The sequence below is a fragment of the Mastacembelus armatus genome, chromosome 1, assembly GCF_900324485.2.
Source record: "Mastacembelus armatus chromosome 1, fMasArm1.2, whole genome shotgun sequence".
In the NCBI taxonomy this organism is placed as follows: Eukaryota; Metazoa; Chordata; class Actinopteri; order Synbranchiformes; family Mastacembelidae; genus Mastacembelus; species Mastacembelus armatus.
In genome coordinates, this window is record NC_046633.1 from 22,217,005 (window position 1) to 22,241,555 (window position 24,551).

The window sequence follows — 24,551 nt, forward strand, 5'->3', positions numbered from 1 at the left end:
TAAGGCTTATTGATGTAAATGGGGTGAACAAAATAATAGAAACATATGTCAGTATCACCCAGCCAGTGTATTATTTTATTATTTGTAATTAATAATTAAGTTATTAATGAAGTTATTAAAAACCCATTATTTATGCATTTTTAGTGAAAAAAATCTATCATCTATCATTTTTGCCCTGTGTATCCATGTGTATTGAAAAACAGTATTATTTTGTAATATTATTTTTTGTCGTATCACCCAGTGCCTCTCAGTGTGATTAAGTGTTAAAAACCCTTCTGTTGATTGAGAGGTTTCATTAATACATTGGATTTTATGCAGCCTAAATTTAAATAAGATTTACAGTCGAATAAATTCAAGGATTGTTGCTTTATAAAATGTGGAAAATGCGCCTAGAAAACACCCTCAATCTGTTAAGTCACTTGTTATTGGAAAATTGTTGCCAAAAACGTAAGCTTTCCCCTGTGATTGTAGGATATGTAGAAACATGCGGTGGCTCTTTGTAATTGCTGCATAAACTCACCAAGCATTTTGTTGCACATTTGTACAATTCACTGCTGAATTCAGTGTGAGAAGAAAAAAAAATGCATCTACTGAAATACAACAGATGGATAACATTAAAGCGCACACATACATGAACACATTGAAAGCACTCATATGTAGAATATACACAGTGTCTTTCAGTTTTATGTTCTTTTTTTTCCTGACCCTTCGTGTTGTCTTCTGATTTTCATTTTCCCCTCCTTTCTGTTCTCCCCTACAGTGAGGAGGATGGTGAGCAGGAAAACAAAGCCATCTGGTACTACAGCACCAAGGTGAATCAGACTTGTCTTTTTCTCTAACATGCACGCAATTAAATTTGATCATTTCTTTCTCTCACTTGTTAACTTTATTTTCATTATTATTTACAGTATGTCTGTCACAATCCTCTTTCTTTTACTCAACAAAACACATCCAAACATCCCTTTTTTTGGCAGTGTGGCTGTCATAACGTTAAGCCAGTCTTGCACTGCATTTAATGACCTCTTCCTAAATGCCATCTTTCCTAGGTCCAGCTGGCTGAGCTGATAGATTGCTTGGATAAGGAGTACTGGGAGGCCGACCTGTATACAGCTCTTGAGGAGATAAGGGACGAGGTGCACACACACATGGACATCACTGAGGACCTAACCAACAAGGCGCGTGGGAGTAACAAGTGTTTCCTCACTGCCTCTAATGGTAAATGAACTCTTAACTTATTTCCTTGATTTTTGTAAACCCAAAATAGTTTTTCTCTCCCAACTTTCCCTCATTCTCTTCCCCCTTCATTCCTCTCCTTGCTTTCCCCCCAATGCTCATAAATGCCAGTCATAGATGGCTAGGCCATAGGAATCAACACAACTATTTTGTAACATAATGTTGGTCCCAGTCTGGCCAATGTCCAACACCTGAGCACCCTTCATTTGTTCCTTTTTGTCTGTAGGGTGTCCACCAAATCCATTTTACAGTTAGTGTCCTTTGGCTTGCTGTCTTTATGAAAATGATACACTTGTGAGCACATAAACAGCATGTCATGTTTTCAGTCTGGTCTACAGTGGAAGTTCATTACACTAAAACCTTAGGAAATAGCACTACACTTAAATTGGTGCTACTGTATATGTGGCTGATGTTTGATGCAATAATTGTAATATATAAATATTTTAATACATTTGGCAGCTAACAACTGACAAGAGTACATTCAAATCCTGAGACACAAAAAATAATATATGAAATAACAAAACTACCATAATGTGTAAAGCAAATAAATAGCTTTTAAATGTAATTTGAGCCATGTTTAAGTTCCACTCATTGGTAAAGCGTTAAACTGATCATATAGACTATACATCAAAACTGAGAAGATACCGCTGGTCATGCATCCATCTGTTATACTGCTTATCGTTTAAGCTGACAAGTAGTCATGAGGCATGTGGTCAATATAACTAAAATGTTAAGTGATTACAAATCCTTTCCAACTTTATTAGAAATCAGAGATGCAGTCACTTTTGCTGCAGAGTTTAATTCAACAAAAAAGAGGAAACTTCAGTTGGAGGTACAGCTGTGTTTAAAGCTTTAGACACCAAAGCAAAGTGCTTTGTAATACCCAGACAGGATTTTAAAACTTTTCACATCATCACATAAATTATCACAGCAGCTGCTGTTTTATTAGTTGTGATAATCTTTAGGTAAACTGCATAAACACACACATTTATGCATGTGATGTTGGTTTGCAGAAAAAGATTTTCACACAGGGAAAATGTCTGTATCATTTAGGCAAAGCTAAGTTGTTATATAATTTACATACACATACATAGCTCATAAAAAGACAGACTTGATGTACTTAAAATCACTTGACCACAGAAACATCTCCCAGAGTGAAAAACAGATTCATTTTATGTTCAATTGTAATGGTGCCGCTGATTACTTGCCCTCATAAAGGTCTTTGAAGTCTTCCACTGTGTATCAATTGACCCACCATGCTTTCCCATCAATATTGCTATCACTGCTGCTACAAAAACACTTTAGTGACCAAACTAAAACAGGGGATGATATCATTATTGTCTCTGACCGCACTGTAATTTAACTTCATTGTGTTTTTTACAGCAGGATTTGATTTGCTTCCAGTCAACATCAATAAACATTTGCATTTTTTAAACATTTTACATGCAAATTATCTAGGATAAAACCTATAAAGAGCTTGCTGTTGCAATCATTTAGAAAGTTTAAACAAGGAAGTCAGTTGCAAGGTAATTCTGTGTTCTTGTTTTGAGGAAAATAAAAATATCTAAATATCATAATCTTAGTTTCCTCTGTGTTTCTTTTGTTTGTTTTTGTTTTGTTTTTGTTTCTCCTGTTTTATTTTACTGATCAGAACCGTGAGTATGATTATCATGACTGTTTTTAGACTTTGTCCTTCATTTTTTTGTCTTACAACTATCATCTTTTCCTCTTCCACCCAGAGGAAATCCTGGAGCGACTGCGGGCAAAGAAGGAGGAGGAGCTGGAGGAGGTGAAGAGAAGGGCTGCTGAAGAGGCCCAGAAAGCACGGCTGGAGAAGAAGGAGGTGAAGGAGGAGGTTGAAGAGGTCAAGGGTGAGGGACAACAGGAGAGCAAGGTTGAAGACATGACAAAGGAGGAGGAAGAGGCCACAGACGAGAAAAAGGGTGCCATCAAAACTGGAGGTATTTATGTTCGTGTTTCACAAAGTGCTGATAAAATCTGGACCAAATATGTAGCTCAAAGCAGCATAAAAGCATCTACCTGTTTTTATGCTGCTTTTTTTTCCTCTCTATTCTTTCTGTTTTTGAGCCTTGGAAAAAAGGACATTGTCACAATGGTATAATTAGGTATTGATTTAAGAATCAATTTTGCAGTTGGGCTCTGTGACCAATTTCAAATGCTGCAGCAATATGTTTAGCACTCACAAAGCACATATGCTAATTCTATCATGTGTTACTTACACAGAATAAATAGACATTTATTGCATCGGCAGCAGAACAAAATGCAGTCATCTTGGCATAAGTGTGTTGGGAGTAAATTTTATGGGTGTGGTGAAGGGCATCTAATTGGCCTTGAGAACAGAATGAATATAAATGTATTCCTATAATTGCATGGTTGTGTTCATCTTTAAAAGCAAATTCAAATAACTAAATAAGCTAAGATACATTTTAAATGTCTGAAATTAAATTATATATATATTTTTTTAACCATTGGTGATGGATGTTATAGATTTTATTACCATATGTGTTAGCTGCAAACATCCCCACCCCCCTCCAAGTTGTCTGTGTGTCATCGACTAATATCTACAATATTTTCAACACTGCTGTTCGTCTGTGGTCGTTGAAGCTCCACCCACTGGCCAAGAAGGCTGTAGTGGCAGTAACATCTCAGATGGACCTATACTTCCAACAACCTCTGCTCCAACACATACCACCACCCTGAGCTCTAACCTGACCACTCCAAAGCCCCCAGCCTCCACCCTAGAGCCTCAGCTAGAGGGGTGTTCCCATATGGAGGTCTCAAACAACAGTGAAGGTATACAAGGACATTTCAGGGTGAAGACACCCTTATTAAGCTCCTTTTGGGGATCTGCTTTGCAGCCACTGTCCACAGCTTCACAGGATTGTGTGATAGATGTCATACTCCTAATATCACTTGTGACTTGTGTGTCTGCAATATAATGTGGTGCTTTGGTGTTCCTCTTGGCCATTTCCCAGCCTGCCTCTCTCTGCATGTGGCCCTCATTCCATCTGCTGCTTTTTGTGCTTAATTGCCCAATTTTTATTTCTTGAATTCTGACTTTAGCCTTGGAACCCTTTCAGCCATTCTCCACTTTATCTCTTAATATTCTCATGCTTTCTTTTTCTTCGAAGAGCTGAGAGCCTGATTGCTTCTATTGATTTGCAGTCAGATGGCATTGTCGCTGCAATCAGCATGAGTAGAGCCGGGCCTCAGTCGATTCAGGACAGCCCACATCCCATTGCTTTGTGCAGTAATTTTTATAAAAAGCTGTTCTTCGACCGCTACCTTTGATTAGCTTTTTATTGAGTTAGGCTTCGCTATCTGCTGTGTTCGTGTGCACAAGCTTTGGTGAAGACTTGCCTTCCCTGGTCTGGGTGCTAATTTCTGTCCAGTAATCCGTCCCTCAACTTGAACTTGGTTTTTTGGTGCTTGCATTATGCATGACTCATCAGTAGAGGGAGCCACTGCCTTAACTATTACAGGAAAGTTTCTGTCCACTGAAACTGAGCTTCTAATTCCGCTGATCTTCGGAAGTATTGGTCAGTGTTGACAGCTGCAATTTGTGAGTGTTTATTTGGCACTAATACCTGCATCTTGCTGGGTAAAACTATTAATAAAAGATGTCTTGGATGATGACACCAGTGCAATCGTGGTTAATCTAGCTTTGTTTATCTAACAGTCGATGCTGTTTGTGCTCTTCTGTCTGTGTAGCAGGAAAACCATCATCAGGTTCCCTCCCTGTTAGTGAAGATGGTATTCCCAGCCTGAGCCAGCCCTCCCATATCAGTGAAGAGAACAGTAACAGCAGCATGGGAGCTGGGGTCCCTCCCAAGGGCCCTGATCCCCCAGACCTGGCTGACAAATCCTCCCAGTCATCCCTGGGAAGCCTTGAAGACACAGGTTTGACAAAAATGCATTTCATAATTACATATTTTTGATGTAATGCCATAGCTCTCTTCTATAAATGTTCATATTATGCTGTTGAAAACTAACTGTGCCCTCTAAATGACACTGGGCAGTTTTGGATAATTGTCTTTAGTTCAGGTACTATTGTGTGTGACCTGCCTGTCCTGCATTTCCAGGAGACAGTAAAGACTTAGCCAGTGATGAGAAAACAGGTCCCAGCTGTAAGAAGTCTTCGACAACTCGCATGGTGACACGACTGAGGAATCCAGACAGCAAGCTCAGCCAGCTGAAGAACCAGCAGGTGGCAGCTGCTGTTCATGAAGCCAACAAGGGGTTCAAAGAGGGGAAAGAGGTATCAGCCTTTGAAAAAAATGGTTTTACCCTTGAAAGTTTATTTAAAATCCCTAACTAGCTTATCACCAAATGGACAATGATTTTAGTGCCGACAAGTGAGAACAAGGACTCTATAGCTCATTAAAGGTTACACCCAGCACATTCAGAGAAAATGGTAGCAATCGTTTCTGACTGGATTTGATTAACAGTATGTATTTATTTTGGTTACCTCTAGGTACTTGTAGTAAATGCACAAGGTGACATCACCCGTGTAAGCACACGAAGCAGCAAGGACGTGGTGATGAAGGGGACCCTCAGTCAGTACTTCAAACTTGGCCAGGAGGGCAAGTACCGTGTCTATCATAACCAGTACAGCACCAATGCCCTGGCCCTCAACAAGCACCAGCACCGAGAGGCAAGTAGTGCAGTGACTTACTTTTGCCAGCTGAATGTTTATAAAAACAGCCTTCTTCCAATATTACAGTGTCATCTAAGGCAGATGGATGGGAGATGATAAATTGTGCATGTGTCTGTGCCCCCATGGTTAGCAACTGTCAAACTGGATCAGTTAGCCAGATATTAAATGGGGCAGTTAGCAGAGAAATGTCCCTGCTCTTCCAGATGCTTATGCTCAATTCCTGACTAACATCCATTTAATCTATCTGTCATCAGGACCATGACAAGAGGCGTCATCTTTCCCACAAGTTTTGCATGACTCCAGCAGGAGAATTTAAGTGGAACGGTTCTATTTATGGCTCTAAGCTTTTGACTGTCTCCACGCTGAGACACACCATCATCCAGCTAGAGAACAATGTTCCAGCACCGTTCATGCACCCTAACTGGGCCTCACACAGGTATAGAACAGAATAGAGAAATTATGTATTATCTAATATTTGTGTAAAGCTCACCTTCACCAGACTGAATGCTTAAACCAAATGTAGTCTCAATTTGAGAGTACCAAGAGTAAGGAAAGAAGTTGAAAAGCAATCAATGTCTCTTTTTATTTTGTAGGACCAATTGGATCAAAGCAGTTCAAATGTGCAGTAAGGCCAGGGAGTTTGCGCTGGCTCTGGCCATCCTGGAATGTGCCATCAAACCTGTGGCTATGCTGCCTGTCTGGAAGGACTCACTGGGCCATACCAGGTACACATCATAGACTGTATAATGTAATTAATACATTTGTGCTTTGAAATATTGCCTTTACACACATGGGTGTAATGTCTCCATAACCCATTAACAAATCAACAGTAAAATAATAATCCATCTGCAATTGCAGAAACTCAAACCCTCAAACAAGCATTCTGTGCATGTACAGAGGGGACGTGTGGTCAGCTAAGCAGGCAGACGCGATCATAACCAGATCAGATCAAAAGGCCCACCCTCGCTGTGAGGCAAAATATTTAGACTGCAAATCCACTACCAGTACCACCCACCTCAACCTCTACTACTGCTTCAACTTCACAACACCACTCTAAAGAAGTGATTGTCTAAGATTTCACAAGGCCATAGTGTATGTGTGTAACTGAGCTGTGAGCATCAAAGTGAGCTCCACAAGTTGGACTTCAGAAAATATCTGTGTCTTTGAGAGAGAGAAACATGGATCTGTTCCAAGAGCAATAGCAATCTTCACACAGTTAATCAGCAATTGATACTCACTCAGTAAATGTTTTAATTATGGTCAAGAAATTTAATTATGTGTATTTGAAAGATGTGAATAGTCGTGTTGTGACTCTCAATAAGTTATTTTGCTGAAACTCAACTTGGAAGTATTCACCAATCTTTACTTAAATACAATTAATTTGTAATACCAGAGTGCCAGTCTACCTTGTATGTTTATTTACATCTTCAGGTTAAATCGCATGACATCCATGGAACGTGAGGAGAAGGAGAAAGTGAAAAAGCGGGAGAAAAAGCTGGAAGATGAAGAGACTTTGCAACAGGCCACTTGGGTCAAGTACACCTTCCCAATTAAACACCAGGTAGGTCACATGTTCACCAATTTCACTGGATTAATTGAACTAGGATGATCTCCTGGTCTGTGACTCACGGACAGGACTGGGTAGTTTCATAACATATGTGTACTAATATTATTAGATTGTCATATAGTGGATATATTATTCTAGGTCTGTTGTCTGTGTCCACACAACATGAAACATTGGTAATGGGATGGTGATAATAAGGTAATAATATTTCAGTCTAGTCTGCTTCCAGCTTGAGACATTATTGCTTGGAAAACTGAGTCATTGCAGTGGGAAACATTAGTATGTTTTATGTACATGCATGAGTGACCATCAATGGCTCTTTATTCCAGCAAATTCAGCTTGGGTGTGAATCATTTCCTGAGCAATTAGTAATCAACCTGTGAATAGTCTCAAAACACTGCATCTTCATTTATACATTTGTTCACTCCTTTCCCAGCACTTTTTGTCTTTTCCAATTTACCTGTCTCCTTTTGAAACCCCCTCTGTTTTTCTCATTCCTCTTCTTCCTTCTTGTCTCGTGTAAAGGTGTGGAAGCAGAAAGGAGAGGAGTATCGCGTTACAGGCTACGGGGGCTGGAGTTGGATTAGTAAGACTTATATACAGCGATTTGTCCCCAGGCTTCCCGGCAACACCAACGCCAACTACCGCAAAGAACTGGAAGGTTTGGGACCCAAATGTGGTTTTTCATTTATTCGAAATTTGGTTTTCTGTAATTTGAAGCCTCCTTTGATTATGACAGTGAATTTGTCTCTCCTTTAGCAATTTCAGTGATGTCATTGCGTTTGCTGGCTGCCTTGAATTAAGTCTCTCTTTTGATGTGTCTGTGGATGTTATTGAGTTACATATAATTTCCAAAGACCAGTCAAAATTGTGCTGAAATTTGTCCACATTTTCAAAGCAATAGTGAACTTTCATGAGTTGAGTTTTGAAGGTATTCTTTCTGTATTCATGCCTCTTTAACTGGGAATTTTTTATATGTGCATCAAGCTGTAGCAGTGACCCCAAAGCTTCCACTATTTGAAGACTGTGAGATAATCGTGTTGCTTTAATAACTGGGGGCTTGTGCTCCTAAACTCCCTGATGAATAATCAATAATCCTGGATGTGAAAGAAACTAAATTGAAAAATAAACTGTCATTCTGTTTTCCCAAGATGCTAAACTTGGCAAGAAATGTACCCTGCTGGACTTGAGTCGACGGCCAAGCGTAGCCACACCAGAAGCTCAGGGATCAGCTGCCTTAAGCAGTGAAACAAAAGATCAAGACTCCTCTAGCCCCTCCGAGCCGACAGCAGATCGTCTGATATCTGTTGAAGATTTGAAGTCTACTGAGGGAATAGGGGAAGAAAATAAAGAAGAGGTAGAAGAAAAAGAAAAGACAGAGGAATTGTCAGAGGATGAATCAGCAGCAAAGATGGAGGCGGACCTCACAGACTCAAGATCAGACGAAGAGCAAAGTATGATGACTTGGTGTCTAATACCATTGTAATCAATTGGATGTATGAGTAGTGATTAATTTCTGACTTATCAGTGTAATTAACTCGTTAATAATACATTCATTTTTTATTTGGTATATAGCAGAAGACATTTTAATTTATTTAACCTCCAACTGACAAGAAATTGCAAACTGAATATGATTGCTGCTTTTTGTTCTCTTTTTTAAAATTGAATTTAGATTAAATTCCAAATTCATTTCCTCACTAGGGTCCAGTATTCAGGAGGATAAAACTTCCATGAAGGTGAATCCTGCAGAGGGCCCTCAGCGACCCTTTAACTATGATGTGGTGGATGTCAGCAAGGGCTTCCTCACTCGCATTGCCTACAAGAAGAAGGTCAAGTGTTCAAAGCTAGACAGTCTGCTAGAGCGCCGAGTGAAGCAGCATGCTATTGAAGAGAGGCAGAGGCATCAGGTGTCTGCTTCCAAACCCCAGACTCCCACACCAGTGTCATCCACTTCAGCACCCATCCTTAGCACTCCAGTGCGGCCACGGTCACCACTGAAGCCTCATACTCTCGCTCAGACACAGCTTGCACAGGGCGAACCTATGAAAGCAGAGGAGAAATCTTCCACGACACAAACGTCAGGGCCAGGAGAAGTTGAGGGGGAGAGTCAGGCTGAACTCTTTAGAGCTACTGATGAGATTGTCGCCCCTCGTCTTCCTTCTCCTGTTCTGGACTCCACATCCAAAGATGGGTGTAGTACAGGTACTTGTGGAGATTTAATTTCACCGCAAAACCAAACTGCCTCCCCACATCAGGAACTGGAGACAGGCTTAGTGGAAAGGACTATGGGGCCAAAAGAAACTAATTCAGACAGCTCAGGGCAAGAGGGTGTCAGACTCCCTGATGTAGAAGAAACAACAGTACAGGGAACTCATAGCTCTTTAGAGCACAAAACAGCCAGTATAGCATCAAATGCTACCAAGGCTGCAAATACTGAAAATGTAGGGTCTGAGATACCCACCTTGGACTCTGTAAGGACACCTAGAAGTGTTCTGGACCAAAAAATAAGTCAAAACACATCTACTTTTAAACCTATTCCACAAAACCTAGAAACTTTCAGTTCAGTGCATTCACACTCTGAGGAAAATGGCATGCAGCCAGAGCAGAACCAAGAAAATATGCAAGGTAAAACTGAAGGTGATAACACTCCCAAGCCAGTTTCTCCTCTCCCTCAGGTAAATGGTAATGATGGCTTGGGGAGTGAAAGCGTGTTGAATAACTCTGTAATGAGCTCAAATAATGGTGTTCTCACCAGCAGTATCCAGCCCAGGGTGAACAGCACAGGTAAAAGTGAAGAACAAGGACTGATTATGTCACTGAAGGATGCCTCTCTGCAAAAGCCTTTGGTGAACGGGGACTTGGCCCCTGTAAATGATAGTACAGATGTTGGGGTAAAGGAACCAACCCAAGCTTCTAAAGTAGAGGTAGAGAGTAAGATAACAATAATAGATCAAGACTACAAACCTCCACTGAAGATAACAAGGTTAGAGAACAACATAGACGCACTTGGTGCGAATACTCGGAGCACTCTTCAGCACAACAGCAGATCACCGTTTCAGTCTTTGGCGACCAAAACCAGTCCTGTGGTGAAGATCATCAGAATGGCACCCTCTCCTATACCTTCTGCCGAAGAGTCCAGTCTGAGCGACGACTTTGCAGAGGAGAATAGTAACAGTGGGACAAGAGAGTCACTCAAAACCATCATCACCCAGGTAACAACAACCTCCAACACCACCACAACAGTAGTTTCCACACAGATGAGGATAGCCAACGCACCGTCTAATGCATTTGGAGAAATGATGTCAACAACAGAAAGCAGTGCAGTGTCCACGCTTACAACCATGACCAAAACAACTGTGACCAAAATCTGTTCCTCCGAGCACGACAGTCAGTCAGAAGACAGCCAGAGTGAAATAGTGACACAAGAACAGAAGACTTCGCACTCGGCTTCTATCACCAAGTTAACGACTGACTCCAGTGGTAAAACCGCAGTAACTTCTGTTGTTGTCAGCCAGGACGACTCTTCATCAACGAAGGGCCGTGTCCGCCTCCTCAAGTTTTCTCGCACCAAGAAGACACGCTCAGACACAGCTCTTCCATCTTACCGCAAGTTTGTCACCAAGAGCAACCGCAAGAGTATTTTTGTACTGCCACATGACGACATGAAGGTGCTGGCGAGGAAAGGCGGTTTCTGTGAGGTGCCTGTGTTTAGTTACAATGCCAAGCCAGCACCGGACATCTGGCCATATCCTTCACCGAGGCCCACATTTGGCATAACCTGGAGGTAAGCTCTTTTTTTGTTTTTGTTTTTTTTTTTTGTTTGTTTGTTTTTTCTCACACACTATAAGGCTTCTTACCGTCACCCATAAAGGTTGATTGTTGGAAGTCTGGAAGTTTCACGGTGTTAATAAAACCCAAACTATATCTGTCATGTTCACTTACACATAATAATGCGTCTTACAAAAACATGAACGGAAAGGCAGCATTTCATTGATCCTCATGGTCAAATTCATTCACTGGTCAATGTGTGGGGAAGAGCTGGAGTTGTACAGTCAGCATCTTGATTTATATTTTATAGGGTGATCCAGACTAAAGTCTTCTTTTTACAATAGCGTGACTTTTGGTTTTTTGTTTGTTAAACTTTAACTGCACTTTCTGCACAAATCTAACAATTTGAAAGACCTGTCTCCCATGTTTTTCATATGAAGTGTTGTTAAAGTGTCCAGTTGATCAGAACATTGCAAAAATGCAAATGGGGTATGTCTTTTCTAACCATACTCTTTTCTAACTGTTTCCAAAACATATGTGTGATATTTTCCACAAAAAAAGGACTTCATGGATGTTTCCCTTCATCCCTGTCCTGGTTTTGTCAGAGTGCCATGTGCTGTTGATTTGTTGTTCTTCATGTCTTCCTCATCCCTGCGTGCCAGTTGTGGCTTTGGCCCTGAGTGATACTGTGGCTCTGAGCCGGGTGTCTCACAGGGACCTCTGGCTATTTTGACCGGACCTCAGAGTTCCAAAGCAGACATGAATCATCCAGCGGTCGGAGAAGTGTCAGGATGTTCACTTTGTGCAGTGACCCAGCCCTGCAACCCAGGGATATTTTCCCGCCCGTGGTTACACATGGGAAAGAGAATATCTACCAAACCTCACACCCACATGTAGCCTTGTAATGTTCATGTTTTCATAGATGTTCAAAATATTTTAAAGTCATTGTCAGAAGAGCAGTCTCAGCCTCAATGATGCAAGAAAGGAGTATTTCTTCTTTCGGAGTTTATAAATTGATGAATGACATCCTGCCACTGAATTCTATACAGAGAACAGTCTATTGCACCCGCAATTATTCCTCAATTTAAAAATGACTAAATATGTCCAAGCTTCCACTATAAACTTTCCGAGTTCAAACTCTTGTTTTATGTCTGTTTGTAGTAAGGCAATATACCTGTTCTTAAGCCAAAGCAGAGAATTTAGTGATTTATTTAATGTGGCAGCCAGTTGTTCTGTTTCAGGTGGCTGTAACATCACCAAAAACCTCATTCTGTTTTTATTCTGCCTGTGCTGCCTGCGTGTTTTGCTTAACGCTGACAATGGGCAGTGGGGGATGACAACAACTCACAGCTGTAGAACAACTGTTTCTGCTATTGCTCAAAAAATAAATGTGCACAACTGACATTTTACTTTTCCTGAGATTTCTTTCAGAATAACCATATTTTATGATCTACAGATAGTGTGTGTGTGTTTGTGTCTAGTTGTAAACAACACGGAATACTTGGAGAGGTGCTAGTGTGCAGCTTTATGTGACAGTATGATTTGGACCTCTGGGTTGTGTTTTAGGTATCGCCTGCAGACAGTGAAGTCCATGGCTGGTGTGAGCCTGATGTTGAGGCTCTTGTGGGCATGTCTGAGATGGGACGACATGGCTGTCAAACCGTCCGCTGCTGTCGGCACTACGCGTACAGGTAGACCCATGCCTGCCCTCCCAAACCATCAAAAAAAAGACATCCTTCATTTGTGGAGGAAGGGGGAAAATACTCCACATTAAAATAGTCTTACCTGTGAAATAGGTGCTAAATAAAGTCACCAGCTGTTTTTCTGGGTGGAATTACTCCTTTATTATTTATAAGATGGGCAAATGATAGATTTGAGTGGTAATTTACACTCTTACCTTGACTTTTTACTCAAACTGCAAATAATAATGACAGCTGGTGTTTCCCCAAAAATCACTAACTCCATTCTGTGGTGTTTCTTTTGTTTGATATCATGCTATATTCCAGTCTTTATGCGGGCTCTCCTCCTTGTCCTGTGTTGGCCCAATTAAACATACAAAAATGCCGGTCTCTAAAATGGCAGTCTCATTTGGGTCACACTGTTTTTATGTTGGAGTGCAGTTCCTCCATTTTCTCAGGATCTCTTCCTCATCACCATACCAACCCAGCCCTATCCCCACTCATTGCTACAGAGACATCTGATACTGAGATCACCACCACAGAGATCATCAAGCGCCGTGACGTGGGGCCCTATGGCATTCGCTCAGAGTACTGCATCCGCAAAATCATCTGCCCCCTTGGAGTACCTGAGACTCCAAAAGGTATGGTTTTTCCTAGCAGTGAAGATAGAGTTTAAAAAAGAAAGAGGACACTATGGAGTACCATAACAAAACTCTGTGTTTGAAACATAGGATGATAATGTTGTTATGATCTCCAACTGACACACATACACAATGTGTTATTATAATTTGTTTATCTGCCCACCGTCCTAGAAACCCACACTCCTCAGAGGAAGGGGCTGCGTTCCAGTGCCTTGCGTCCGAAGAAACCTGAGCCTGCGAAGCAAACAGGCCCAGTGGTGATCGAGACATGGGTGGCTGAGGAGGAGCTGGACCTCTGGGAGATTAGAGCCTTCTCGGAAAGGTCAGAGGGCCAAGAGTCTCCAGGGTCCTTCCTACATCTGCCATGTAGTGTCAATTGTATAATCTGTCAGACTAGTTAATAAATGTCTTACTGGGGAGTCTGAGATTTTTCAGTATAGCTATTCTGTCTCTTTCTCACAGATTTAGAAGTGTTGTAAGCCTGATTGGATCTCTTTTTATTATTTCACAGAGTGGAGAAGGAGAAAGCTCAAGCGGCAGAGCAGGCCAAGGTGAGTATCATTTAGTTCTCAGTCAAATTTCTTTAAAGGTATTTGTGTTACTTTTTTATTTTTAAAAAAGCCTTTTTAAAAGCTGTTTCAGCAAAGGCATACATCTTACTGTTGTTGGCGGAAAAAGCTGTTCAGCCTTAAGCACTATTCATTCTTTACACACACTTATCCTTTCAAGCAGTTAGTGCCAATACAACAGACAGTCCATTAATTTCTACTTATTTAGGCAGGTAGCAGACCTCCAAATATCCCAGTGTGTCTCTGTATACTGCCGTAAACCCTCATGTATGCACTGATTTAAAGTTCTGGCTTTTAGTTTCAGTCCTTCTTTCAATGTGTCCACCTACATTTATTATTTCAGAAACGTTTGGAGCAGAAACCAGGCTCGGTCACAGCCACTCCAGCAGGGACTCCCACAACACCTGCCGCCACACCTAAAGTCATTGTCGGTTCGCTGTCAGGCCAGGGCACCCCCAGCACTAAGGTGGTACTGTCCACCAAGATGGGCACCCCCGTCACATTCCAGCAGAACAAGAACTTTCAGCAGTCATTTGCAACCTGGGTCAAGCAGGGTCAAAGCACCCAAGGTATTATTTAATAGTTTCTGAATCAGAAAGTTTCAGTTTATTAGACATAGTGAAATTACAGTAGTAACAGTAATTGTTTGTTTGTTTTATTAGGAGGTGGTACGGAGACCACTGTGGCCACGTCTGGTGGGCACACCTTCCAGATTACGGGAACCTCAGTGGGTGGGAAGGTAGTGACCACGAAGCTGCCGCTGCCTGCTAACAGCAAGATCGTCACAGTTAATGTGCCAACTTCACAAGGAGGTATGGCAGATGTGAAAGAGTCACACCTCATTAAAGTCTAAAATCGCACCAGACAAAGGGCCAAAGATACATTCATTCAGTTTAGACATTTCTTTTTTCCATCCACAGCTGTTTCAGGATTGCTTTCCGTTTTCATTTCTTCATCTTGGACCCACAGCTGAGTCATTGTAATAAAATATATTAAAATGAGCCAAATTAGATCTGGCTTTTTAAATGGATGCCAGTGTAAGCAACTACGGTCACGGCACTCACAAAGAACTGAGCCGACGTTTTAAATGTAGTTGTTGCCACCTACCATAGGCCCAATATTTTGAAGTGTATAAATCAGACATAAAGTAGACATTCCTATGTCCTGAACTGCACTGTTGTTGAGCCAAGTATGCAAATAGTCATTTTTAAACCTTAAGTTTAGAAGAACTATGGGGCTGAAGTGTTGAGATGCTCTGTCTGAATCTGTTGCAGAGTTGACATAGTTTTATCATGGCCCTGGTGCAGGTGTGTTTTCTTTTTCAGGCTTGAACTCAAAACACTTCATTAACTTAATTGCAGTCCTCATAACCATTGCCCACCTTATTTAAGCTTCCTTTATAGGCTTAATTTTTCTGTATCAGTCTGTCCTGCAGTGATGGAACACCCTGAAACATTGCGCTTTATAAATTGAAGCGTAACTATCTAAACAACAGCATAGAATAAATAAAGTTCCAGTTGCCACAAATGTAAAATGTAAAGTGCTATCATTTCAGAAGCAGCCTTGCAGCCTGCTTCGCACCAGTCCCATTGTGGTGCTCACTATGTGCCAACCTCATGAGTCAGCAGTTTAGCTTGGTGTAGCACATAATGTCTGGTTGTGTGTTGTCGGCATGGTAATCTAATAGAAAGCCTTTATTTTGGTGAGATGGTTTTTTGGATGGTAGATTTGTGTAGTCTGAGGTTCTAAATCCAGACTCATAAGTTGGGTACTTTTTAAACTTTTTTGAAATGTCAATATTGACACTGCAGGTGAGGCAATGGTTTGTACGGAGTCTGTGGTTGTGTCAAACTATCATATAATGGATATTGGTCAAAGCTCACTGGAAGTGCTTCATCATATTGGCATGTAAAACATTAAAATGTACAATTTCAAGCTGGAATTCTGTTTTTGTCAAAGTCTAACACAAAAGCAGTATAGGAAAGGGTCATCTGAAGGTAAAAGATTTTTCTATCCAGGTGATCACATCATATAAATTCAGTTTATACAGGATTAAACCCTTTAAAAGCTCAAACAACAGGTCTTAGTTTTCTTATCTTATCCATTTCATTCAGTGATGACGACATTAAAGTAGCGTCCAAGTTCACATTACATGTGTCATTTAAGACCCGCTTAAATAAAAATGCAATCACCAAATAAAAAGTATTGCACCAAGATACAATCAAAGTGATTTTTCTTACCTTTGAAGTTACCATGAAGGAGAAACTAGCTTCAGGTGGAGTATAACCATTTAATGGACATGTGTATTTATCCAGCATGACTGTTGGGTGCCCTGTTTGTTTTGGAAGGGCTTAAGGAAGTTAGGGAGGAAAACAAGTTTACCCTGAGGTAAGCTTCCCAGACAGGTAGCCCTCTATAGTGGGACTTCATTTTTCCTTTTTTTCCCCCTCCGTCTTTTTGAATGAAAGTATACTGCTCCACTCACCAGAGTCCCAGCTCCCCTACCTCTCCAAACAGCCAGTCCATAGAAATGAACACTTGATGTGTGTGACCAGAGCAGCTACAGCCCAGGTCTTACGACCAGGTTTAATGTCCCTGTTTGAAGAGGGAAACCCTTGATGTATAGGTTTACCTGCGTGGTTGCAGTTGAAAAACCGCAGCAGAGGAAAAGAAGCAACACTCATGGTTTCCATTTCTGCCTTCAGCTTCACGTGAGCTCATGAAGGCTCAGAGCCTGGTGAACAAATATTCAATGCTCCCTTTGTCACATTAAAGTTTAAAAGTAGGATTCAAATTCATGCAGAATTTATTAGAGGGCTCGGGTATGCTAAGATTTCAGTGAACCTTTGAAGATTTTGTTTACCTGCTCAACTAATATTTACTGTTGCTGTGATCAAAAGCTCCCCATCCAGCAAGGGCCGAAACCCACAAAAAATGTATTGAGGTATGTCAATGCTCACTTCAAATATAAATTGACGAGCAATCCTACTTAGTATACATTACAAAATTGTATCTTAAAAACACACATCTTACCCCTGTCCATCTTTAAACTAGACCTACAGTATATAATCTGTTGCTTCCTTCCTTGCAGCATTTTGCTCTTTCTCACAACATCTTCCTCCACTCCTTTTTGTCATCACTCAAAGTATATTCTCTTCTTCTCTAGTTATGATTGAATTGTATTTCATACGTTTTCAGCCTCTAAACTTGTCTTTCTGCTCTTCTTGTCTTTGCAGGTGTGGTTCAGCAGAAAGTGTTGGGTATTATCCCATCCAGCACAGCGGGCGGCGCCCAGACATACACCACATTCCAACCCCACACCACCACGCTCAATATCAGGCCCAGTACCCCAGGCTCCCAGCAACAGGTACATCTGCCTTCTTTCTGTTCCAATATAATCAGCTTTCTGATTTTTATATGCTCACTGTTGTCATTGGCACAGTTCTGCTTTTCTTTTTCCCCCCATTGCTGTCTGCTTTTCACTGTTGTTTCCCACTGTGAGAAACTCTCTTCCATCTGTTGTCCTAGCTTTTTCATTCAGTAGGTAGCATATCTACTTTCTCTGTGCATCATTTCTTTTACCATTAAATGTCTGCATGTTTTTTCCTTAATCTTTGACACAATTTATCTGACAGTTAAGGAAGAAACTGCTCACTGCCCTAAATTATTAGTAACATTTAGATGAAAACATCCTTTTAGGTTCTGGCAGCTGGTGGTCAGATCCGTCCAGGAATGACAGTGATCCGAACTCCAATCCAGCAGACAGGACCTATGGGAAAGACGATACTCCGAACACCCCTTGTGGTCCAACAAGGTAAAAAAACCTCTTCTTAGTAATATAATACTTCACGAACAGTTGAACCGACAGCATCGTGTAAACAATCAGGAAGTTGATTTACAAACTAAAGTTTAACCTGTTTAATCTTCTCTCAACGGTCTACCAGTGTGAGTGTTTGCCATGCCCCTCTCTTCCAGGTCAGGGTGGACAGCAAGTTGTGACGCAGATCATCCGTGGCCAGGCAGTTTCCACAGCAGTATCTGCTGCCAGCCCTGTTGCCACAGTAACTGGGCAGGGGACAGGCAGCCCAATCACTGCAGGACAGGCAGCAGGCCCAACACCCCCTGGCACCCCACGGGCACAAGGGCAAGGCCAGGTTAAACTTACCCTGGCACAGCTCACCCAGCTCACACAGGTTAGGGAGGAAAACAAACGGCAGTAATACACAATTATTCACCTCAGCCATAGCACTGCTCTGTTTTATCCACCCAATAACAAGCTTCTCCTCTCTTGCTCCCATAGAAGCAGCAGGCTGGGTCGGGTGTTGATCGGCAGGCTGGTGTCGGCGGGACCCAACAGGCTCTGACGGTGATGGTTCAGGGCCAGGGCCAGGCGACCGGCCAGCTGCAGGTCATACCTCATGGGGTCACTGTCATCCCCGGAACTGGTCAGCAGCTCATGCAGGCAGCGTTGCCCAACGGCCAGGTGCAGCGCTTCCTCTTCACCCCCTTGGCCTCAGCCGCCACACCCACATCAAGCACAGGTAACAGGGAACAGGGAACGAGCAGGGATCACTCAATAGTTATTCATTGTGAATTTGTTTTCATCCATCTGAAATGAGAATGTTACATTTTTTTCTTGAACATAAAACTATAGTCACTATAGTCAAACAGTAAGGGTGTGTCTTTCAATAACATAGTTTTATGGCTGTGTCTAACAAGCTTAGCACATATTCATTTGCAATTTTTGGGGGGGATCAATCATAAAAACTATCAATAAACATGCTATTGCTTTGTTTTCACTAAATAATTGTGTGCTCTGAAGAGGTGACATTTAATGATTGCATTCTCTTCCTCATTTCTAATCCTCTTTCTGCTCTTCCCCTTCCTCTCTCTCCAGCCACCACAGTTCCCAGCCAGCCTACCTCCACCTCCACCAAAACCCCAGCCCAGCCTGCTCAACAGGCCGCGGCCCCCATCCAGGCAGGGGCACCTCCACTGGCCACTACCACCACCAGCCCTACTACGGCAACCCCACAGGGTCATTTACCCCCTCAGGCACAGGCCCAAATGCCCATCCAGTCTCCCACCTCACTGCAGGTGAAAACACAGGGAGGAGCAACCCAGGTGCAGCTACAGCAGACGCCTCAGCTCATTAGTATGCCTGGACTGCAGCAGCAGGTACATGTATGATCAGCAAAACCATAACTACAAGCCAGGCCCTCAGACAGATGGCCTGGATCAATTTAGCCAGTGAACACTTAAAACTGTAGTGGGAAATGTAATTTTCAACACTTGCATTACCACTTTGATCTATGAGCTGACTGTGTCATTTAAACACCTAAATACATGTTTTACATAAATGTTCAAATAAAACCTTTTTTTTTTTCTTTTGGTTTTGTTACATTTTTTGATCTTTTACTCATGTCTGCAGGTGCTGGCCCAGCTGCAGGCACAGCAGTCTGGAGGCTCTCTACCACAGCACTTCAAACTGCAGCTTCCTATCCAGATACAACAGACCGGGACCACCTCAGCTCAGGGAGGACAGGTAGTGCCATAAGCATGTGAAGCAGACCCTAATTTATGTTACCTTTTATATAGCTTTTCTAAAATCAGAGGAATTAATCTGATTTTTTTTTTCCTATTTTCTACTCAGTACCTGTGCCTTCTTGCGTTTGTAGTCCATATGTTTGATTAATGCACAACATAAATTGTGTGATCCAGCTCATAACATGATTGAATACTGCCCATATACACAGCTTATCTATATTTCTATAACTGCAGCATTTCCTAAAACAGAATCTTGTTTAAATTTGTGAATTGAAATTAAAGCATTAGAACTTTATTCATGGCATAAATCGATTGTCACTCTGTCTGAACAGATTGGAAACGTGGTGACCATCCAGGCAGCTTCTGTCCAGGAGCAGCTACAGAGGATCCAGCAGCTCAGAGAACAGCAACAGCAGAAAAAGAGACAAGCTGCAGAGGCCAAGAGAGAACAAGCTCTGAACTCAGCCAGCCAGAGTGACATTATTCAGAAACAGGTGTGTATGTGCACTTCCACCAGACAAATAGATGGATATGTGTGCTTATGTTCCAGGTTTTTGTTTCTAGTTGTTAAGCTAAATTTTGTTTTATACTTTCATATATCTTAAATATGCAGTTCATTACGAATGGAGCGATATATGTCATTGCTCCAATATAGCCATATTCTTTCAAACTGTTAATGATATTCTGTTGTTAAACATGTGCTGGGTTTCAGGTGGTGATGAAACAAAATGCTGTGATCGAGCACTTGAAGCAGAAGAAGACCATGACACCTGCAGAGAGAGAAGAGAATCAGAGGTTTGTAACCAGGATTTGTTTGTGTCTGGGATAAAAACAGTTTGCACATATTCAGAGTTGTCACTTTGGAAAGCGAGAGCTTCATAATGAAGTGCTTTGGGTCATGGGAAGGTCTAGACTTTCCTAAGCAGACTGAACGCGGCTTGGCCGTATGTTTTTGAAATATTATTTATTTAGATATAAATGAAGACAGTAACAGCACAGAAAGGCCATGATCTTTATACGTGTTCTCATATCGTGAGGCTGTAACTTCACCACTTAGACAGTCTATATGCTCTCCTCTCCTCTCCTCCATTTGACCTTTCATCACCACGTTGGGAGGTACTACACAGCATGAAAATGTGTGCATGTGTGTAATCACCCACAGCTGCATGTCCTCACTGTGATCTTCCACGAAGACCAATCCATTTATAAGTCGAGAAGTTCAATAGTACAATAAAAATCACCCCAAGACCCTAACAGCCCACACCAGTTTAGTTTAGACCACCTAAATCACCTCACTAGTATCTTGGCATCATAAGATAAAAACAGCAGAAATTTTGTTCTCAGTAAAAATTCGTTGGAAGTAGGACAGGCATTAAATTGATCTTCTAATTACTGTACCATGTCACTTTAATATCAAGGCTCTTTAATAGTGCAGTCTTGAGTAGTAATTACAGGAAGGCCAGGTACTGTAATTCTCAGGAGACTCTCTGAAGACTCAGTGTGATTTGTTTGACCTAGATGTTTGTCAGCCTGCTTTTACTTTTGACACGAGGAATTAAAAACAAAATAAAATGTATAAATACAAAAAATTACTATCTCCCTCCATCCTTCCTTTTTCATATGTTGTAGGTAGGTTATACTCTGACCTACAGCTGACCCTGACAACCATGTGTTTATGTCCACAGATGGTGTGTCAACACTGTGCCCATTCACACAGACCTGAAATACCAAACCCAGTCTTCTGTGACATCACTATAGCAGCTCTGTCTGTTGTCTGTCTCTTTGCTTACTTTTCATCCTGTTTCCATTTCTTCACGTCATCCTTTTCTCTCACTTTTCCTCCAAAACACGATTCTGTTAGTAATAACCTTGAAGTGTGACATCAACTGTGTTTGCATGTCCTGTTTCATTAGTCTCCTCCACTTTCACGCTGCATGTGTTTCAGCATACACGCCGGGCGAGCGCTGGCCCATCGCTGACCTCAGCAGCCGTGGATGTATTTGTGTGTTGTTCACACAGACGTGTACTGAGCGAGGCGTTCTGTTGCTCAATGTGAACCAGCAATTTTCGATCTTAGTTGGAATTTTAGCAAACACAAGTGAACGTACTCGAAACATAGAACCATAAATTATCTAAATTTACTGTCATATGCAAACATTTGAGTTTTCATCCACATATCTCCCAGATTTTTTTTTTTTTCGTCACTGCTAAATGTAAGAGCCTACACATTACCCCAAATCCCCATCTGCATTTAAAGTTGCTTGAATTTGTATGTGTGACCGCTCTGTCTTCTCTTCCCATGTTTACAAGAGCAGTGCAGTTTCCCAGTCATCCTCTTATCTGTCCATCTTCTGTCATTACCTCCCTTCTAACACTCAGGCCTTCTCCCTTGCTACTGAAACCCAAAGTCTCACACAATGAAATCCTGGACAACCTAACATCCCTCTGACATCTGTAAGACATGTGGCCCAGTAACAAGACCACAGATCACGAGAGAACAATACTTGTTATCGCTCTTAGGAAGTAGCCATGCTAGGTTCAGGATTTCAAAAGGCTGTGATTCATCTGTCAAGTCATGTAGAAAGTATTCACTGAAACCATCTACTGTTTACACATTCTCAAGCAGTACTAGTAGAAATGGGGAGAGCCGAGAGTTTGTTTTTCTGTAATTTTGTTTCCTTTTTTTGCATTTTGATTTTTATTTGGTTAGATAGCAGAGAACAGAAAGACTTACAGCCAGATAGGGACGAGATACAAGAGAAGTCCAGAACCAGAGTCAAACCCGGGACTTTGTAGTCGGATATCTTACACAACCACACCACCAGAATCCCTTAAGGACCTGTGCCGAGAGAAATGCTCTCATTGTTCACTGCCATTTTTTACATGTGGAAAGTTAGATGTTCACATTTCTGCAGTAGCCAGCATTCGTGCAGGTTGTGCTTTCTGAAACATTGAAGCATTGTTTGGATTTGTACTTTGCTCCTGCCCACTGGAGTGTCAGAGGGATAACTTTCTTCCTCTGTGACTTTGACTGTACTAGCTTTCTGAAGTCAAGATTCAGATATGTGACAATCCTTTCCCTCCCTGCTCTTTTATCCTCCTCTTTTCTCAGCAGGGGTGTTATTTGTATTTTGTCCCTGTAAAAATACTCTTAATAGGCCACAGCCCTATTTCACATGGGTCCTCATTAGCTTCAGTATGGCTGTTTCTTGACCAGTCTTTTTATGTTAGACTACAAATTTTCCTCTGCATTCAAGAGGCTTTTTGTCCTCCATGTACCTCCAGTACTTTACAGATCTAAACAATCTGCATTTGTGATCAACTGTAACTTTTTAAAGGTCAGGAGGACTTAAACTGTGTAATTAAGCCCCGTCATGTGTCTGTCCAGGATGATTGTGTGTAACCAGGTGATGAAATACATCCTGGACCGGATAGACAAGGACGAGAGGCAGGCGGCCAAGAGGAGGAAGAAGGAGGAAGTGGTAGAGGCAAAAAAGAGGATGGCCAATGCCAGCAAGCTCTCCTCGCTCCTATATCGGCACAAAGAGAGCCTCAAGATGGAGATCCTGAAGAAGCGAGCACTTCTGGACAAGGAACTACAGCTAGAGGCCCAGGTATGAAGACAGGAAGGGAGGGACAGGGAGGTGCAGATAAAATGATGTCAAAATCTTTTCAAATAATTTATCAGTGAGCAGTCATAAAAGTGCTGTCTGCCCTGTCATTGCACGCCTCAGGAGGAGCTAAAGAGGGACCTCTTGCGAATGCGGAGGGAGAAGGAGAGAGCACAGGCTGCAGCCCACCAGGCAGCTCACGTCGCGGCCACCTCCACCCAGAACCAGCAGCAACACACACTGGCACACACACATGGCAACACCACCAGTCAGCACCACCTCACAACAACCATCACCTCTACACACAAGAGGAAACGAGAGGAGGAGAGAGAGACTGCAGCATCAGCCAAGTCCAAGAAGAAGAAGATGATCTCAACGACGAGCACAAAGGAGACCAAGAAGGACACCAAGCTCTATTGCATCTGCAAGACGCCCTATGACGAGACCAAGTATGAGGATCTTTGACAAATACTCATGTTAAATACCTTATTACCCAGGAGGGAAGCATGGGTAACAGAAGCAGGCACATTTAAATACAGTTTGAACAATCAGAAGAAAGCAGGAAGGTTTTTTTTTGCTTAGTTTTACTTCCTGGACTTTAATTTTTGACTCTCAAAAAGTCCTAGCTACTGAGGTTGTATTTCCAATAGTCCAAGAACTAGTTTACAACACTGGACTTTGCTGTCTGGTTAAACACAAGTCTCGAGACTTAAACTTAAACACAAACGCCTTACAGGAGCTTTTACATACACCTGCTTTACACCCTTGTTTAGAGAGTAATCCACAGGATGTAAAATTCAACATCCTGTGAGCCATTATGGCTCTGTTATTAATCTGATATCAATGGTCATAATGACATCAGTCTCACAGGCAAGTTGCAGTCACTATTATTTAATACTATAAATCATTAAATGAGACTCAGACATTAGTGTTGTACTGTTACTGTTACTGTTAGTAACTGAGCCTTTGTGTCCTTTCTCTCAGGTTCTATATTGGCTGTGACCTTTGTACCAACTGGTATCATGGAGACTGTGTAGGCATCACAGAGAAGGAGGCCAAGAAAATGGACGACTACATCTGTGTGGAGTGTAAACGGTCCCAGGAGGGCAGCACAGAGGAGCTGTATTGTATCTGTCAAACTCCGTACGACGAGTCCCAGTAAGCAGTCTGACAACAGATATAAAGTAGTAACTTGCCAGTTCCTCCATTAGCTAACCAGTTTTGGTGCTAAGACGAATTCAGATTGTGGTGCTCTGTTGTC

At 41.8% G+C, this 24,551-nt stretch overlaps 1 protein-coding gene across 4 annotated transcripts in view; it reads left to right on the top strand.

Annotated features, from left to right (window-relative positions):
- The window catches only part of LOC113127734 (nucleosome-remodeling factor subunit BPTF), a 37,191-nt gene that overhangs the window by 6,706 nt on the left and 5,934 nt on the right, over positions 1-24,551 (top strand). For 2 of the 4 annotated variants that reach the window (XM_026302468.2, XM_026302469.2), the window contains exons 3-32: positions 761-812; positions 1,047-1,215; positions 2,973-3,194; positions 3,859-4,047; positions 4,966-5,154; positions 5,337-5,512; positions 5,729-5,908; positions 6,166-6,347; positions 6,505-6,636; positions 7,343-7,472; positions 8,001-8,136; positions 8,627-8,929; positions 9,177-11,259; positions 12,810-12,934; positions 13,435-13,563; positions 13,735-13,885; positions 14,075-14,114; positions 14,476-14,701; positions 14,795-14,944; positions 17,369-17,499; positions 17,832-17,946; positions 18,108-18,325; positions 18,433-18,673; positions 19,030-19,310; positions 19,564-19,677; positions 20,012-20,173; positions 20,392-20,474; positions 23,068-23,293; positions 23,414-23,739; positions 24,275-24,448. In XM_026302468.2, coding sequence (XP_026158253.1) covers positions 761-812; positions 1,047-1,215; positions 2,973-3,194; positions 3,859-4,047; positions 4,966-5,154; positions 5,337-5,512; positions 5,729-5,908; positions 6,166-6,347; positions 6,505-6,636; positions 7,343-7,472; positions 8,001-8,136; positions 8,627-8,929; positions 9,177-11,259; positions 12,810-12,934; positions 13,435-13,563; positions 13,735-13,885; positions 14,075-14,114; positions 14,476-14,701; positions 14,795-14,944; positions 17,369-17,499; positions 17,832-17,946; positions 18,108-18,325; positions 18,433-18,673; positions 19,030-19,310; positions 19,564-19,677; positions 20,012-20,173; positions 20,392-20,474; positions 23,068-23,293; positions 23,414-23,739; positions 24,275-24,448 — 7,035 coding nt within the window. Of the gene's footprint in view, positions 1-760; positions 813-1,046; positions 1,216-2,972; positions 3,195-3,858; positions 4,048-4,965; positions 5,155-5,336; positions 5,513-5,728; positions 5,909-6,165; positions 6,348-6,504; positions 6,637-7,342; positions 7,473-8,000; positions 8,137-8,626; positions 8,930-9,176; positions 11,260-12,809; positions 12,935-13,434; positions 13,564-13,734; positions 13,886-14,074; positions 14,115-14,475; positions 14,702-14,794; positions 14,945-17,368; positions 17,500-17,831; positions 17,947-18,107; positions 18,326-18,432; positions 18,674-19,029; positions 19,311-19,563; positions 19,678-20,011; positions 20,174-20,391; positions 20,475-21,364; positions 23,048-23,067; positions 23,294-23,413; positions 23,740-24,274; positions 24,449-24,551 lie in introns of those variants that run through there. The other 2 variants (XM_026302470.2, XM_026302472.2) reach the window with 2 other exon arrangements.